Source organism: Planococcus citri, chromosome 3 (genome assembly GCF_950023065.1).
Source record: "Planococcus citri chromosome 3, ihPlaCitr1.1, whole genome shotgun sequence".
NCBI lineage: Eukaryota > Metazoa > Arthropoda > Insecta > Hemiptera > Pseudococcidae > Planococcus > Planococcus citri.
The window spans coordinates 78,242,051-78,258,527 of NC_088679.1; the positions used below are offsets into that span (position 1 = coordinate 78,242,051).

At 35.2% G+C, this 16,477-nt stretch overlaps 3 protein-coding genes across 5 annotated transcripts in view; 1 reads left to right on the forward strand and 2 right to left on the reverse strand.

The window, feature by feature from the left end:
* whd (carnitine O-palmitoyltransferase whd) overlaps positions 1 to 2,438 on the reverse strand; it is a 65,071-nt gene extending 62,633 nt beyond the window's left edge. Inside the window, exon 1 of one of the 3 annotated variants that reach the window (XM_065355535.1) lies at positions 2,229 to 2,438. The gene's annotated coding sequence lies outside the window, so the exon portion shown is untranslated. Of the gene's footprint in view, positions 1 to 814; positions 1,380 to 2,228 lie in introns of those variants that run through there. The other 2 variants (XM_065355534.1, XM_065355537.1) reach the window with 2 other exon arrangements.
* Positions 2,439 to 6,471: 4,033 nt separating this feature from the next.
* LOC135839487 (DNA-directed RNA polymerase II subunit RPB11-like) lies at positions 6,472 to 7,341 on the reverse strand. The gene is made up of 4 exons (XM_065355539.1): positions 7,118 to 7,341; positions 6,954 to 7,043; positions 6,700 to 6,877; positions 6,472 to 6,627 (listed from the first exon to the last, which is right to left on the reverse strand). Exons 1-4 carry the CDS (start codon positions 7,168 to 7,170, stop codon positions 6,592 to 6,594), a joined length of 357 nt encoding a protein of 118 aa, XP_065211611.1. The 5' UTR covers positions 7,171 to 7,341; the 3' UTR covers positions 6,472 to 6,591.
* A 124-nt stretch (positions 7,342 to 7,465) lies between these two features.
* LOC135839486 (uncharacterized protein C05D11.1-like) lies at positions 7,466 to 16,413 on the forward strand. The gene is made up of 18 exons (XM_065355538.1): positions 7,466 to 7,833; positions 7,919 to 8,059; positions 8,135 to 8,235; positions 8,329 to 8,538; positions 8,611 to 8,733; positions 8,817 to 8,971; positions 9,053 to 9,152; positions 9,237 to 9,512; positions 9,594 to 9,848; positions 9,923 to 10,096; positions 10,168 to 10,407; positions 10,482 to 10,662; positions 10,748 to 11,000; positions 14,545 to 14,731; positions 14,850 to 14,993; positions 15,099 to 15,259; positions 15,343 to 15,495; positions 15,845 to 16,413. Exons 1-18 carry the CDS (start codon positions 7,668 to 7,670, stop codon positions 15,918 to 15,920), a joined length of 3,096 nt encoding a protein of 1,031 aa, XP_065211610.1. The 5' UTR covers positions 7,466 to 7,667; the 3' UTR covers positions 15,921 to 16,413.
* Positions 16,414 to 16,477: the final 64 nt, after the last annotated feature.

The window sequence follows — 16,477 nt, forward strand, 5'->3', positions numbered from 1 at the left end:
AACATTTTTTAATACTTCAACACCCCCCCCCCCCACCATCCCCTCCAGCTTTGAGTGATCGAATTAAACCATGAATAATTTTCCAATTCGAAAGTACATATTATTATTGTAATGTGAAAGCATTAATTTGAAAATTTGCTGAACTGACTGAAAAATAGGACTCTTGTCCACCTTTTTTTTGTGGGGGGGGGGAGAGAAAAGTTATATTTTTGAAGGGCCTGAGTAGAATTTGCATATGAGAGACTTTTTGCAGCAGACTTGATCTAAATACCTACCTAAACTATATCTCAATTATCGTTAATTAATCAACAAGTTTACAAGCTGAACAAATTAGATACCTACGTAATTAGAGAAAAAATAATCAACCCTGCCATATCTTTCACTATTTCTACATCTTTATACCGATGTAAATCAGATTTTCCGAAATGATAATACACGAACGAACCGAACCTTTCATAAAGATAACAAGAAGAACGCCTATCATCTGCTTTGTGCATAACCTATCTCTCTAGACAGTTTATTGATTTTTTTTCACTCGGTTGGTTTTTCTCATACAGAGAGATTTGTCGTTGAAATAAAAAATGAAAAAAAATTCAGGAAATAAATCAATAATTATTTCGCACGTTGTCGTGTGTGAGTTTTCGATGAAATATTGATTCGTTTCAGACTGGTATTTCACCTGCGAACGTTCACACTTGGAATTTCGAACCGAGAGACCTTGATTCGAGTGAGACTGAGAGATTATCATCGCAGAATTAAGTACGAGTAGTAAATATTACAATAAAATGCTCTTAAGAGAGAAGAATAAACTTACCCAAAGTTAAACACTGGAGAGCAACGACGATTACGAATAACGAAACTAATGACACGAGTAATTAGTACACACACAGGTAGGTACAACAGGTAAACACTTAGGTAACTGAGTCTTATAGTAACTGAAATCGCGACACCATTAAGCTTCTAATTATACCGAATTAACCAACTATAGTATAGCACAAGTACGAAGAATAAAGAAAAAAAAATTGAAATAACGCTGGTCAGCGAGATTATTGTGAAAAATTCTATCGACGGTGGCCAATTAATACCTTTCACAATGATTTTTTTTTTACCAATTACGAAATCAATTAGTGTGCGAAAGAATGGCTTTGAGCTCGCGCCCGTCTTCTATTTACATAAAAGATAAACCGAATTAGCAAACTTTCAACAACAAAACTAACAACTTTATATTATTGTGATGTATGTACGAAAAATAAAATAAAAAAGCAGAACTGTTGTAAGAACGCGTCAACATCGACAGCCCACTCGCAAGTCACAACACTAACCCGACTATCAACCTAGCGTAACTTGTGACCACAATCACAGACTATTCGGTTCTGTACCAATATTTTATATACCAACCAGCTGAACCTGCCTACGTAAAATGTACAATGTACACCTCCCTTTTCTCTCTATGTATAACTATTACCACAACAACAACGTCGCATATTTACGTTTGATATCGAAAGGAAAAATATTCCGATTATCACCTTTAGGCAACCTAGCACGCAATAATGTACTCGAATATGTACACAATTTTCATGGAAACCTACTACTTCGAATACATGCCTATCTCTGTCAGCATGTCTAGACATGTAAAAGGGCATACGAACGCCGACGAAAATATCAACAGATTGATTTTGAATTTTCGAACGAATTATTTTGTTCGGTCCTACGATACTGATTGATATGGTGTAGAGAACGCTGGGCAGAAACCGATTCCAGGCGAGCTTTATCAGAACGTCGAAGATACTGGAACTCTGGAACTGGAATACCAAACGTAAACAAACGCCTAACGAAGATACTCGAATATTCCAGCCAGTTGATAAGGATCTTGGAATTTCATCACACACAGATGGTCTCTTTGTTCTGAACTGGTATTAGTCATCGCATTCCATCGACCGAATTACACATCGTGATATACTGAATCATCGAATTTTCCCATAAAAAAATGATACGAAAAAAGGATAAAAACCTCACGACGAACTGATTATTCTTTTGTTATCTACTACGTCGACCCGATAAAAAAAATTCGAATGGATGAAATTGAAATTGAAATTGGAACCTGCATCTTGCACCGAGAACACTGATTGAGATCGTAAAGCACGAATGCCGAATTCGATTTAGAATATTAAAACCTGTAAAAATGAAGCGTTAAAATTTGATTTTAGCGATGAAAAATGTATACTTACCAAACACGAGAATAACTTCTTTGTATGAACGAGTCTAGTCGTGATAGGCGACGAAAAATTCCAATCTGTTGAACCCAGAAACAAAGTAAACTATCGTACGAACGTTGTAACGAGTGTAATAAATTAGAGCTTTGCAAATAAGCTTATCAACGAACAAACTTTACATAACACGACCGCGAGCGCAAATCCGAATTCGCTTATCTACAAGCTGCGAAAGTTTTATCAATTCAAAAATTTCAAAAAAATCGAAAAAATGTTCAGGCAAGTTTTGTTGTTGATTCTTTTCGATTGTTTGTCGTAAAACCAGCGATTTTTTCGAATTCGAAGCTTGTTTTATTGGTTCATAGAGTGCGCTGTTTCGGAGTGAAAATTTTATTTTAATTTTTTTAACCCATGAAAAAAGAAAAATGAATTGAAAATTGAAAAATCAAAAATGATTGGGGCTAGAGGGCTTTTTCGGGACAGCGAATTCATTTTTCATTTCCGGTATTAGATCCTCTGAGTCGATCTCGCCATCGCGTTTCCTTCATCTCCCAGAAATAAAATAGCCACTAGCCAGGTTTTGAGCTCAAAAACTTCAAAAAGGATCCACTGATCCAGCAAAAAGTTGTCAAGTTTTTTAATGACGTTTTCTGACTAATTTGACGTCGCTGAGCACGAAAATCAATGACGTTTATTTTTCAATTCGACTAGTACTAGTAGTTTGCAAAATGGTTGCAATCTCTCACTGAAGCAGCGACGCACGAGTCGATTAGACACCGGATTCAGACTCGACGATCTAGAATTATTCGAAAACGACTTTTTATTAATTTTACTCGATTTTTTTGGATGTGAAAAAATCCAAAACCTGCAAAGGGGCTAGGTAGGTTCAGTCCAGGGATGGAAGAGCCTTGAATTCAGGGCTCCCGCTCTTGGCTCTGGCTCAGCTCCCCGCAAGTTTCAGCTCTAGCTCGCGCTTGGCTCTTGGCTCTATTTCTTTACATGAGCTCTTTGGCTCCTTGCTCGCTCCTCAACCTCAATTCTTTCCGACTCCGCTCTTTGACTCTCGGCTCCCTCTTCCAATTTCTCGGCTCCCACTCCAGCTCCAGCTCTGGCTCTTGGCTCTTTAAATTAGAGTTCAAAATTCGTGAAAAACGATGAAAAAAATGAAAATACACTGCAGTTATTTTCATTTCATTTCTCAATGAGGAAACAAACTTAGAAATTCTTCATTTTCTTCACAAATGGGAGTTGAAAGTTGAATTTTTGATAAAATTGTGCGCATTTTTTTACTTTTTTCTCTACTTTTAGGGAGCCAAAGAGCCTGAAAAATTTTGTGGACTCCCACTCGGCTCTGGCTCTTTCCAGGTTAAAGACTCCTTATGATGATGGCTCTCTTGAGTGAAATAAGGAGCTCTTTTGCAAGAGAGCTCTTGATGTTTTTCTGCACTTTCATTTATTTGGCTCTTGGCTCTGGCTCTAGCTCCTCAAAAAATCCGGCTCTTTCAGACTCTGGCTCCGGCTCGCTCCCGGCTCTTCCGTTCCATCCCTGAGGTTCACGCATTTTTTTGGGTAGTGAGACTTGGTGTCGCGAATCGAGTCGAAATCAGGGCTAGAGGAGTTTTTCGGGACGGCAAATTCATTTCCGGTGTCAGATTCATTCTCGCCATCACGGGTCCTTCTTCTATCAGAAATAGCCCATTTTTGAGCTCAAAAATAATAGTCCGGCGTATGACAATAGGAGTAATTGCACCCCCCCTCCCGATCCTCCGCGTTTTAACATAGGACTTGCACGAACTTTTTCAAACTTTACAAAGGTAGATCGAAAGATCATGCAAAAATTTATCACCTGTCAAAATTTCAAGTGCTAAAGTGCGTTTTTCGATTTTTGGTGAATTTTTGAAAATCGAATTCAGGCCAAAAATGAGGGAAAAAATAAAAATTTTACCAAATTGTCCAAGAAAGCTGAAATTTGGAATATACCCTATTTTCAACATGCCAAATCGATTGGAAACGGTTTCAACCCGTTTTGAGCAGTTCTGGAGCCTCCAGCAGATTTTTGAAACTCGAAATTTCCACAAAATTCCATCAAATTGGAGTTGTAAAGCTAAAATTTATTCTAAAAACTAATTTCAATACGCTACGAAGTACTGCAGGTGAAATTAAAGTCGTTTTGGAGCCTCCAGCGACTTTTTGAAAATTCCTGAAGCCTCCAGCAGATTTTTGAAACTTTAAATTTTCTCAAAATTTCATCAAATGGAGATGGAAAGCTGAAATTTACTCTACACTATAATTTTAACACCCTCTGAAGACGACTTCTGGCGGATTTCAAGCCATTTTAGAGCCTCCAGCGACTTTTTTGAAAATTACTAAAGCCTCCGGCAGATTTTTGAACCCGAAATTCCCACAAAATTCCATCAAATTGGAATTGGAAAGCTAAAATTTATTATAAAATATAATTTCAATACGCTACGAAGTACTGCAGATGAATTTCAAGTCGTTTTGGATCCTCCAGCAACTTTTTAAAAATTCCTAAAGCCTCCAGAAAATTTTTGAAACTTTAAATTTTCACAAAATTTCATCAAATGGAGATGGAAAGCTGAAATTTACTCTACCTACATTCCAATTTTAACACCCTCTGAAAACGACTTCTGGTAAATTTCAAGTCATTTTGGAGCATCAAACGACTTTTTTGAAAATTACTGGAGCCTCCAGTAGATTTTTGAAACTTGAAATCCAACATTAATTTATCAAATGGAGTTGGCAAGCTGAAATGTACTTCACAGACTACATGGTGGTTTCAAATGGTTTTGAAGCTTCCAGCTATACAATTAGGAAATTTCAATTTTTCAAAAAAGCGTCATATATCCTTTCAAAAAGTTTCTGAAGGCTCCAAAAGTTCCAAAACGACTTGAAATTCACCAGCAGTCAACTTCGTAGCGTATTGAAATTAGTTTGCAGAATGAATTTTGACTCTCCATCTTAGTTTGATGATATTTTGGGGAAATTTCAAGTTTCAAAAATCTACTGGAGGCTCCAGTAATTTTCAAAAAAGTCGTTTGATGCTCCAAAATGACTTGAAATTTACCAGAAGTCGTTTTCAGAGGGTGTTAAAATTGGAGTGTAGGTAGAGTAAATTTCAGCTTTCCATCTCCATTTGATGAAATTTTGTGAAAATTTAAAGTTTCAAAAATTTGCTGGAGAAGGCTTTAGGAATTTTCAAAAAGTTGCTGGAGGATCCAAAACGACTTGAAATTTATCTGCAGTACTTCGTAGCGTATTGAAATTATATTTTATAATAAAGTTTAGCTTTCCAATTCCAATTTGATGGAATTTTGTGGGAATTTCGGGTTCAAAAATCTGCTGGAGGCTCCAGAACTGCTCAAAACGGGTTGAAACCGTTTCCAATCGATTTGGCATGTCGAAAATAGAGTATATCCCAAATTTCAGCTTTCTTGGTCAACTTGGTGAAATTTTGATTTTTTCCCTCATTTTTGGCCTAAATTCGATTTTCAAAAATTCACCAAAAATCGGAAAACGCACTTTAGCACTTGAAATTTTGACAGGTGATGAATTTTTGCATGATCTTTCGATATACTTTTGTAAAGTTTGAAAAAGTTCGTGCAAATCCTATGTTAATACGCAAAATCTGCGATTTCGGCTGACCTGTCAATCAAAATGGCCGCCATTTTGTAAGTAAGGCCAACTTTTTTTGGCAAGTTTGCTTTAAAATGTTCCTTAGGATGTCCCCTAAAAGTTGTCCCAGAGGATCAGTGGAGGGGGGTGCAATTACTCCTATTGTCATATGCCGGACTATTACACTTTTTGGTTTTTTCATCTTTTCTCGTCATTTTTTATGCAAAACAATCATTGTGATTTCAGGATTTTTTTTCAAAAATGATTGAAATTAAGTGGAAAAAATAAAATAGGTAAATAAATCATCTAGGTAACTTATTTCGAGATGCAGATCTGTGTTCAATATTTAAATTTTCGAAATGAAAAAAATCAAAAAATGAAAAGTGAAAACTAAACATTCAAAATTGACGAAAAATTGCATTTTCAAGAGTCATGAGTCACGTGGTTCTTATTTTTAAAAAAATTTTCATTCTCAAATTTCACGGTTGAAACCGAATAATTCGTTTCCCTGAAGATTGAATAGAGTTATCTATGGATTAAATTTAATCTATCACATTGTCTCATGCACAATTTTATTTACTTATCATCATTGTTCCTGATATCTGTTTGTTTTTAAATAAAAATAAAATTGTTCAGAACTTATTTTTATTAATGGAAATGTATTTTACGAAAACAATAAATTGGGATACTTAGCAAATTACAATACATTATTACGATAACACTCTTCTTTCGTACGGATGAATAGACATTATTCCAAACCTTCTCGTTTCTCACGTAACGAATCCTGAACAAAAAAATCTTCATTAGAATCTTGATAAAATTTCCATTTACAAACACCATTATTGTAATTACTCACCCGAAATCTTTCCTCAAACAGCGATAGCTCAGAAATCAAATCAGTTATAGCATTGGAAAGAACATCTTGCGGAGCACATTCACTGCTGTTTGTTTGTATCCTCAAAACGAATTTATGTTCTAAAGGATGAGGTATTTTATAACCAGCGAAGATAACGGCAGGATCTTTCAAAAGTTGGCTGTAAGATCACTTGATTAGACATCTATCTATAATATTGCACATAGATGAGACAACTTGATGAAATATTTGCTCACTTTCTAATCATGTTTCCCAAGGTGTGATCTTCTTTATTAATGGTGAAAATGGCGGCGTTTGGTACCTTTGTATCCAACTCTTTCAAAATCCTGAAATGAAATAAATACTTAAGATACTTTTCACGTAAGATTTACACATTTTCTTCCTCATTCTCATCACTTACTTTTTCTCTCCATCAAATAATAAGAATGATTCGAATGTTGGCGGTGCGTTCATCTTGACTAATTAGATCGCAAATCACTAATCCAATCTTACTGGACTGATGTTTTTTTTCTTCAAATTTCACACAGTAGCTTTAAAGTTTCAAGCTTTAGGACCAAACCCAGAGTATTTCAGTTGATGATCTAAACCGAACCGAACTTTGTTTTGTTGGTGAAAAGCTTTATGATAAGGAGAGTACCAGTGTAGCCGTTTGGCCGTTTGTGAGATGAATTTCCCCTCTAACCCTCCCATCACGGTAAATTCTTATCACTGTCGAGTCGTTATCAAAGTTGTAAATTTGAAAACCTCACTCTTGCACTTTATGGCGTGAATTTCATGATCAGTTCTGACATGTGGTTCGTCGTTTCATGTAATAATTAGCGTAATCGAAGAGATACTACACGAGGATACATACTTGTCCAAGACCTCGTGTTTAAATCCTTTTTTCAACGTTTGCTTCTACACTTCGTTTTCATCACCGCATCTTCTCCATAGCTCGATCAAACTGGACGATGGTGGCCGAAAATGAATCAATTTCCGATTTCGGATACACTCTTACAACAGAATGTGTTGCCAGTAAATCGATAAATGTGAAAAAGTATCAATCATCACGTACTGGAATCACCCTGATCACAGCAAATGTCCCAGGGCCTCTTGTGCACGGATTTTTTGTCGTCGGTAAAATATTTTTCTACCAAGAATAGAAAACTGGCTTCGTTAATCTCTTTGTTACTCATTTCAATTTTGTGTTTCATTTGTTTAGCCACCGAAGCTGAAAACGATGATGGATTACCTCACACATTGGAGCATTTGATTTTTCTAGGCAGTGCTGATTATCCTTACAAAGGAACATTGGATATTATCGCTAACCGATGTCTTGCTTCGGGAACAAATGCTTGGACCGGTAAATGGCATCGTTTGTTGTCTATTGTTTCACTGCTGTGTTATTGTTTTACTAAATCGAATTCATTTTGTGCAGATATCGACCATACTGCTTACACAGTTTCTACAGCTGGAGCTGAAGGTTTTCTCGCCTTGTTTCCTATTTATTTAGATCATTTGTTTTTTCCCACGTTAACGGTACGTGATGTTCTAGGAATCTAGGAATTTTAAATCACATTAGATTTTTTAATGTCGAGATAACTTTAATATTTATGATGTTTCGTGTTTCAGGAGGCTGGTTTCATTACTGAAGTTTATCATGTAACCGATGAAGGCAAAGATGCCGGAGTTGTATTTTGTGAAATGCAACATTACGAATGTACTGCCGAATTATTAACTCAGTTAGAATTAATGAAAGGTTTATACACTGAAAAATGTGGCTATAGATATGAAACCGGAGGAGCTGTAAATAATCTACGAAAAAGCACCTCTATCGATAAAGTAAACCAATTTTCAACTTCGTTTGCTGTTTTCTATTATTGCATACCTTAATTTTAAATGAAATTATTACAGATTAGGAAATTCCATAATAAATTCTATCGTGCTGAAAATCTAACCATAATTGTAGCAGGTCTGATTAAAGAAATAGATCTAATTAAAGCTTTGTATAAATTTGAAGAAAAATTACTACGTTCGGTGAGATTAACGTTTTTTTGCAAATTTCTACGTTCGTATTTCGAATTACAAATTTTTTTAATCCGTTGAATGTATTTTTTTAGGGTGAAAATTTGAAATGTCAAAAAGCTTGGCAAGATCCTGTTCCCATATTACAAAAAAGTAACATCAAAGCAGTTACTTATCCTTCGGATAAAGAAGATCATGGAGTTGTTATAGTCGGATGGCAAGGTCCGTCCGTTGTAAATGATTATAACAAGTACGTATATTCAAGTCGTAATTTACGAGTATTTCAAAATATATCACGTCCAATTATTCTAATTGATTATGAATTGAATAGTATGATTGCAGTTACCATGCTGTGCAATTATTTAGTAGATACTGCTGCTAGTCCATTGAGAAGAAGCTTTGTTGAAATTGAAGAACCCTACTGTAGCGATGTAAATACATCTTCGATCTTAAACTGAGCTCTGGTTGGTCTGAATGTGAACCATACCTGATAAATTTATCATTTTCCCCCACAGATCTCGGTTACAGTAGTCGAAAACTCCATTAGCGCGGTATACTTGACTTTTAAGAACGTGGTAATCGAGAAAATACCCTACTTGAGCGATGAATTACTCAAAATCCTGCGTTCAATCGCCGAAGATAAAGATGATTTTAAAATCGACCCAAATCGAATGAAAACTGTCATCGATCGATTCGTTTTAAAACAATTGTTAGCTTTGGAGAAAGAACCTCAGAATGAAATAACACAAGCTCTAATTAGCAACGTATTGTATGGAAATTCGCAAACCGATGTAAATATTTATCAATCACAGCAATTTTATCGGAATCTCGAACAGTTGGTTTGAATTTTTTCTGTTTTTTTTTTTGTTCAGATGTTTGACCGGTTGAATCACGACGCGTTGGCGGAGAAGTTCAAAGCAATGTCGGTTGATTTCTGGCGTGATTTATTGAAGAAGTTTTTGATAGATCGTCCTCACGTTACTGTTTTGGGATATCCTTCTCAAAAAGATCGAGGTCTGAGATCACATCTTGAAACCGAACGAAGAAATAACCAGTTACAAACTTTAGGCAAAGAAGGTTTAGCTAAAAAAGGAGAAATATTGAAAAAGGCTTCGGAAGAAAACGAAGTAACGAAGCTTTTTTCTTTGAAAAAATTTGTATTGTGCTTGGATTAATTTTAATGTGATTTATTTTTGAACAGAAATTGCCACCGAATGATTTAATAGCTTCGATAGACGCGCCGGATGCTAGTAATTTACATTTTGAAACGATTGCGAGGTTCACTACATCGACTCCAGAACAACATCCGAGGTTTAATATCTCCTCAGCTCCGGTATTCACTCAACTGGACGATATTAAATCAAATTTCGCTTACGTAATTATCCAATTTTAAAATAATCGTACGTTTATTTAGAATCCTTGTTGTATGAATTGTTTTCGTTTCAGTTGTACGTGATGATGGATAGTAGCAAATTGTCGAAAGATTTACGAATCTATTTGCCATTATTTTTGGAATACATCTTGGAATGCCCGGTGTACAGAAACGATCAACTAATTTCTCACGAAACCGTTGCTCAAGAATTGGAATCCGATGTGATTAAAATGAAAAGTTGTCTGGGTTTATTAGGCGGCGATAAACGATTTTCTTGCTCTTCCTTGTCTTTATTGGTTTCTGTATCGATGGTGGTAAGTAAAAGGGTGTTTTTCTACACAGGTATAAGTTTGAAATGATTTCCACAGTTTTGGTTTTTTTTTCATAGGTTTTGCCCGAGAAATTCGAACGTGGTATATGTTGGCTTCGTGATATCTTGTTCAATTCTCGTTTCACTCGAGATCGTTTGAAAATCGTTGTACGTAAATTGATCTCCAGTATTTCGCAAATACGTCGTCAAGGCAACGTCATTATTAAAGATTTATTAAAAATAATGATATTTGATTCCGGTATGTAAATCTTACATTATTCCCCCCCCCCTCCCTCCCAACCGTCTAAATATTATTACTGTATTTTTTGTTCTCCTTGTAACAGAAACCAATCACGAGATATGTTCGGTTCTGAACCAGTTGAATTTCTTGTCAGAATTAGCGGAGAAATTGAACGATGATTTGAAATTCGAGAGTATTATACAAGATTTGGATACACTTCGAAGTCGATTAACCCAACCTGGAAATGTTGTTTTGCATATTTCTGCAAACGTTTCTCGTTTAGCTGATTTATACTCGAACCCGGCTCGAGTATTGTCGCAGATCCTTACCAAGAATGCTTTAACCGAAAGAAAAAGGTGAATAATGTACTTCTGATAAGGGAACCTTCTGCACTGTTCTCCGAATTAAACAAAACCAAGCTAGATCGTTAGAACGTGTCCTAAAACCATGGTTACCGAAATTTTAAAAACTCAGGTCATTTTTGGGTTTTTGGAGAATTTTTAAAAATTCAAAACGAACCATTTTTGGCAATTTTGTGTTTTTTTTTTTCAAAAAATAATATACCTAATATTTATTTTCTTCAATAAAACTTGATGAAAATTAGTCCTGAAACTAATGTCATCCCCCCCCACCCTCGAACCGAATTTCACCATTTCCGGACATTCTGGCATCTCCGGCGCAATTTCTGATTTCTCCAAAAGGCATGGAAATTAATTCGAGCTGCTAAAAATCGAGTTGTTGCTTATTCTCAACCTGTTTGAAGATTTCCAAGCAGATATCCCGAGGGTGTTTCTTGACCTACATTTTCCAGTTATAATTAAAAAATAGTCTGGTCGAAAAAGCACACCTAAAGTGTCCACTTGAAAATTGAACCAAATGCGGATAAATTCATTGAATCAGTCCAGAATGAGCCACAAGTCGATTTTCAGCTGCCTAAATCATTTACAACTCCTTCTGGAGAAATTCTAAAATTCTGGAAAAATCAAAAATCTCGCTGGAGGCTCAGAATGGCTCAAAATGGTGAAATTCGTGTTTGGAGAGTTATTTTCAGACGAGACAAAAGCCTTTTGTGAAGTTTTCAAAAATTTCCCCGCGAGTTTAAAATATTTGATTTTTTGAATTTTTTTACTGGAGAATTTTTTCAACGCACACTTTTTTATTTTAAAGAAAACACGTTAGATTTAAAGAATATGCTTTAAAACTTCCATAAATAACATTTCAGAGGCTCGAGTTCATTTTTGTATTTTTGGAAAATTTTTGAAAATTCAAGTTTGAAATTCTGGAGGGTCTTTTCCTACCAACGAAAAATTGTTGATTTTTTGAATTTTTTTCACGAATGTTTTCCCCAAAAAACGCAATAAACTTCGACGTTTCCTCCTAAAAATGAGGTAAAATGTGGATAAACTCGTTAGAAAGGTCGAAATAGTCCGGCATATGACAATAGGAGTAATTGCACCCCCCCCCTCCCTCCCGATCCTCCGGGACAACTTTTTTCTTAGAAGGGACATCCTAAGGAACATTTTAAAGCAAACTTGCCATAAAAAAATTTGGCCTTACTTACAAAATGGCGGCCATTTTGATTGACAGGTCAGCCGAAATGGCAGATTTTGCGTTTCAACATAGGACTAGCACGAACTTTTTCAAACTTTACAAAGGTAGATCGAAAGATCATGCAAACATTTATCACCTGTCAAAATTTCAAGTGCTAAAGTGCGTTTTTAGATTTTTGGTGAATTTTTGAAAATCGAATTTAGGTCAAAAATGAGGGAAAAAATCAAAATTTTACCAAATTGACCAAGGAAGCTGAAATTTGGGATTTACCCTATTTTCGACATGCCAAATCGATTGGAAACGGTTTCAACCCGTTTTGAGCAGTTCTGGAGCCTCCAGCAGATTTTTGAAACTCGAAATTCCCACAAAATTCCATCAAATTGGAGTTGAAAAGCTAAAATTTATTCTAAAATCTAATTTCAATACGCTACGAAGTACTGCTGGTGAATTTCAAGTCGTTTTGGAGCCTCCAGCAACTTTTTGAAAGGTTGTATGACGTTTTTTTGGTAAATTGAAATTTCCTAAAAGTAGCTGGAAGCTTCAAAACCATTTGAAACCACCATGTAGTCTGCGAAGTAAATTTCAGCTTGCCAACTGCATTTGATAAAATTAATGTTGGTAAAATTTCAAGTTCCAAAAATCTACTGGATGCTCCAGTAATTTTCAAAAAAGTCGCTGGAGGCCCTAAAATGACTTGAACCCACCTCAAGTCGTCTTCAGCGGGTGTTAAAATTGGAGTGTAGAGTAAATTTCAGCTTTCCATCTCCATTTGATAAAATTTTGTGAAAATCTAAAGTTTCAAAAATCTGCTGGAGGCTTCAGGAATTTTCAAAAGGTCGCTGGAGGATCCAACACGACTTGAAATTCATCTGCAGTACTTCGTAGCGTATTGAAATTAGATTTTAGAATAAATTTTAGCTTTACAACTCCAATTTGATGGAAGTTTGTGGGAATTTCGAGTTTCAAAAATCTGCTGGAGGCTCCAGAACTGCTCAAAACGGGTTGAAACCGTTTCCAATCGATTTGGCATGTCGAAAATAGGGTAAATCCCAAATTTCAGCTTCCTTGGTCAATTTGGTAAAATTTTGATTTTTTCCCTCATTTTTGACCTAAATTCGATTTTCAAAAATTCACCAAAAATCTAAAAACGCACTTTAGCACTTGAAATTTTGACAGGTGATAAATTTTTGCATGATCTTTCGATCTACCTTTGTAAAGTTTGAAAAAGTTCGTGCTAGTCCTATGTTGAAACGCAAAATCTGCCATTTCGGCTGACCTGTCAATCAAAGTGGCCGCCATTTTGTAAGTAAGGCCAACTTTTTTCTGGCAAAGTTTGCTGTGAAATGTTCCTTAGGATGTCCCCTTTAAGAAAAAAGTTGTCCTGGTGGATCGGCCGGGGGGGGGTGCAATTACTCCTATTGTCATATGCCGGACTAAAAATAAGCTACAGTTTGTTTTTTAGTAGCCCAAGTAAAATTCCACGCCTTCTGGAAAATTTTTAAAATTCTGGAGAAATCGAAAATCGCGCTGGAGGCTTCATTTGGAAGATTTCAAAAATTTCCCTACGAACAAAAAATTGCTGATTTTTTGAATTTTTTTCTTGAAAAATTTTTTGTCTCTTCTGACAGATTCACAATTTCTGGAAAAAATCAAAAAAATTGCTGGAGACTTCAAAATCGCCCAAAACCATCAGTTGTTGATGTTTTGGAGTTGAATTGAAGAAATGATTCGCATTATAGTTCACTTTGCTCGTGAAAATTTATACCAACTTCATGAAAGCGTTCAAAAATTGCCCTTGAAAGAACATGCTCTTTAGATCTAGCTTGGTTTCTTTCATATCTGAGACTGTGACTCCAAAACATTCCCTCGTTACCCTCACGGAAAAATATTAGTACTTTTTGAAAAACTACTACTTTTTCTAAAAACTAGTTTAAAATACTACTTTTTAAGTAGTAGAATGGAAGTAGAAATTTTCCTACTCTTGGATAAAGCATGTCAGAAAGTCTATTTTCTTTAATTAAAGTGCAATCTTTGTTGTATCTTACCTACGAGTAAACTTTTTTGAACAATTGTACATACTTAGGTACCTACTTAAGATATACTGCTACCAACTAATACCTACAGACAGATTAGTATATCAAGAGTACCATGATTCTGAAGTAAAGTATTGGTCAGTATGATTCTGGAGGAGTAGTACTTCAAGTACATAGTTCAAGAGTACTATTTCTTGTACTACTCAAGAACTACTACCTATTCAAAAACTACTATTTTTTCCGTGAGAGTAGGTAAATAAAATCCGTAAATTTGCAACTCGAAACTAATAACCCGTTTCAAATGTTTTATGATCAGGATAAATATCAGCCAAGACAAAGAATACCTACGCAAACCACTCAACAGCAAGTACAAAAGCTGCGTTGTAGGAATGGCGAACGTCGATTCGGCGTATCTGTATCATTGCTGCGAATCCATCAACGATTTTTATCACCCAGATTTACCAGCTTTATTAGTGTTTATTCAGTTCATTACGCAGTTAGAGGTAGGTACCTCATCGTCTGCTTTATTAATTTAATTTACCTAAATTGCTCGCAATAAAACGATGCAGTTGTTGCGGTTTTTCATTATCATCTGTATTAAAATTATTATAATTTATTCAGGGTCCTTTGTGGCGTGACGTCAGAGGGTTCGGTTTGGCGTACCATTACAGCGTAAGACTATCACCCGAAGATGGCGTATTACTTTTATTATTCAGCCGTGCCACCGATGTTGTCCAAGCTTTTCGCAGAACTCGTGATATATTTGTACGTATGCTATATTTATTATGCCGCCTGTAAAATAAATACCGTAGATAAATTACATTAGAGACGTGTTAATAACCAACTTCCTCGTGTTTACTTCCCTTTCAGCTTAATTCTATTAATACGACGAACGAATGGAACGTATTACATTTTGAATCCGGCAAAAGTTCGTTGATTTTTGAAATCGCCGAACGTGAGAAAAATGTTATTAATTTGGCTAACGAATCGTTACTTTCGTATTTTACCAATACTTCGGCTGATTATAACAGGTTTATTGAAATTTTAACATTATGAATGTCTGCGATTATAATTTTGTTCTGTTTGTAATACTTTTTGTATTTTTTATTTTCAGAGAATTGATTCAGAAAGTGAAAAATGTGAAAATTTCTGATATGGAAGAAGTTGGAAAACGCTATATTGCTCCTTTATTCGATCAGGAGTCTTCTCTCACGGCCATTCTTTGTGATCAGACAAATACTGAAGAAATAAAAGATGGATTCTCGCAGTAAGTACTCGATTCGCAATCCTAGATTTTCAGGGATTATTTTTTGAGTCAATCTTCTACTTGAAATTATAAGTCTGGAGTGTCCTTTTTCGAGAAAAGTTGATTTGAGTTTTCCTAAGGAATCCCACTTTTTAGTTTTTTTTTTCGTATAGTTTCAAAATTACTGTTTGCCTTGAGAATCACTGGAAATGAAACACGATTTTTCCATTTTTACCAGTATTTTAAAGAAATTTTCAAAATAAACTTCATATTAAATTTAGAATATGAAGCTAGGTTCATCGTAAATTGAAGAAATAACTTTGAATGTTGTTTTCACTTAGTATAAAATGTGTTTGTTTTTTTCATTCAGATTGGGGAAAGAACTGGTACTTTTTTCGAGCTTAGAAGAATCATACATGAATTCTGCATCTACATCTTCCAACTGAAGGTCTAACGCCATTTTACTTATACCTATCTAATGATTTTAATTATATTTTTTAATATTTGTAGTATCGATTACATTATTTTTTATTAAAAAATTGCTTAAATTTTTTCATGTGCCTAGAAAAAGGCACCAAGGATGGGTAACGAGTTATTTTACTACTATTCGGGTATCGAAAATACTATTGTATTCGTAAAGTGTTAAATATTACGTCGTCTTCGTGGTCCAAATACTCGCAGGAGGTGAAAATAGAATAAACAAACGTTGACATTAGCGTTGATACGAGATACGTATATTATATCATAATGTACAAATGGGTATATTCGGAGACCACATACATACGAATTGTTATTTCAATTATTAGAACGTTACATCGCGTTACGTCCTCATTCGTACAATGACGCAAAGGAAACTGTAAACTTGATTATTCATTGACGAATGGTTTTTGCATGTATTGATAATGAATGATAATACATATTGCCAATCATTTCTGTAAATTGATATTTTTCGCGCGAATGTTTTTACTTTTTGTTGCTGCTCCGCGTAAAGTGTATTGTTTCT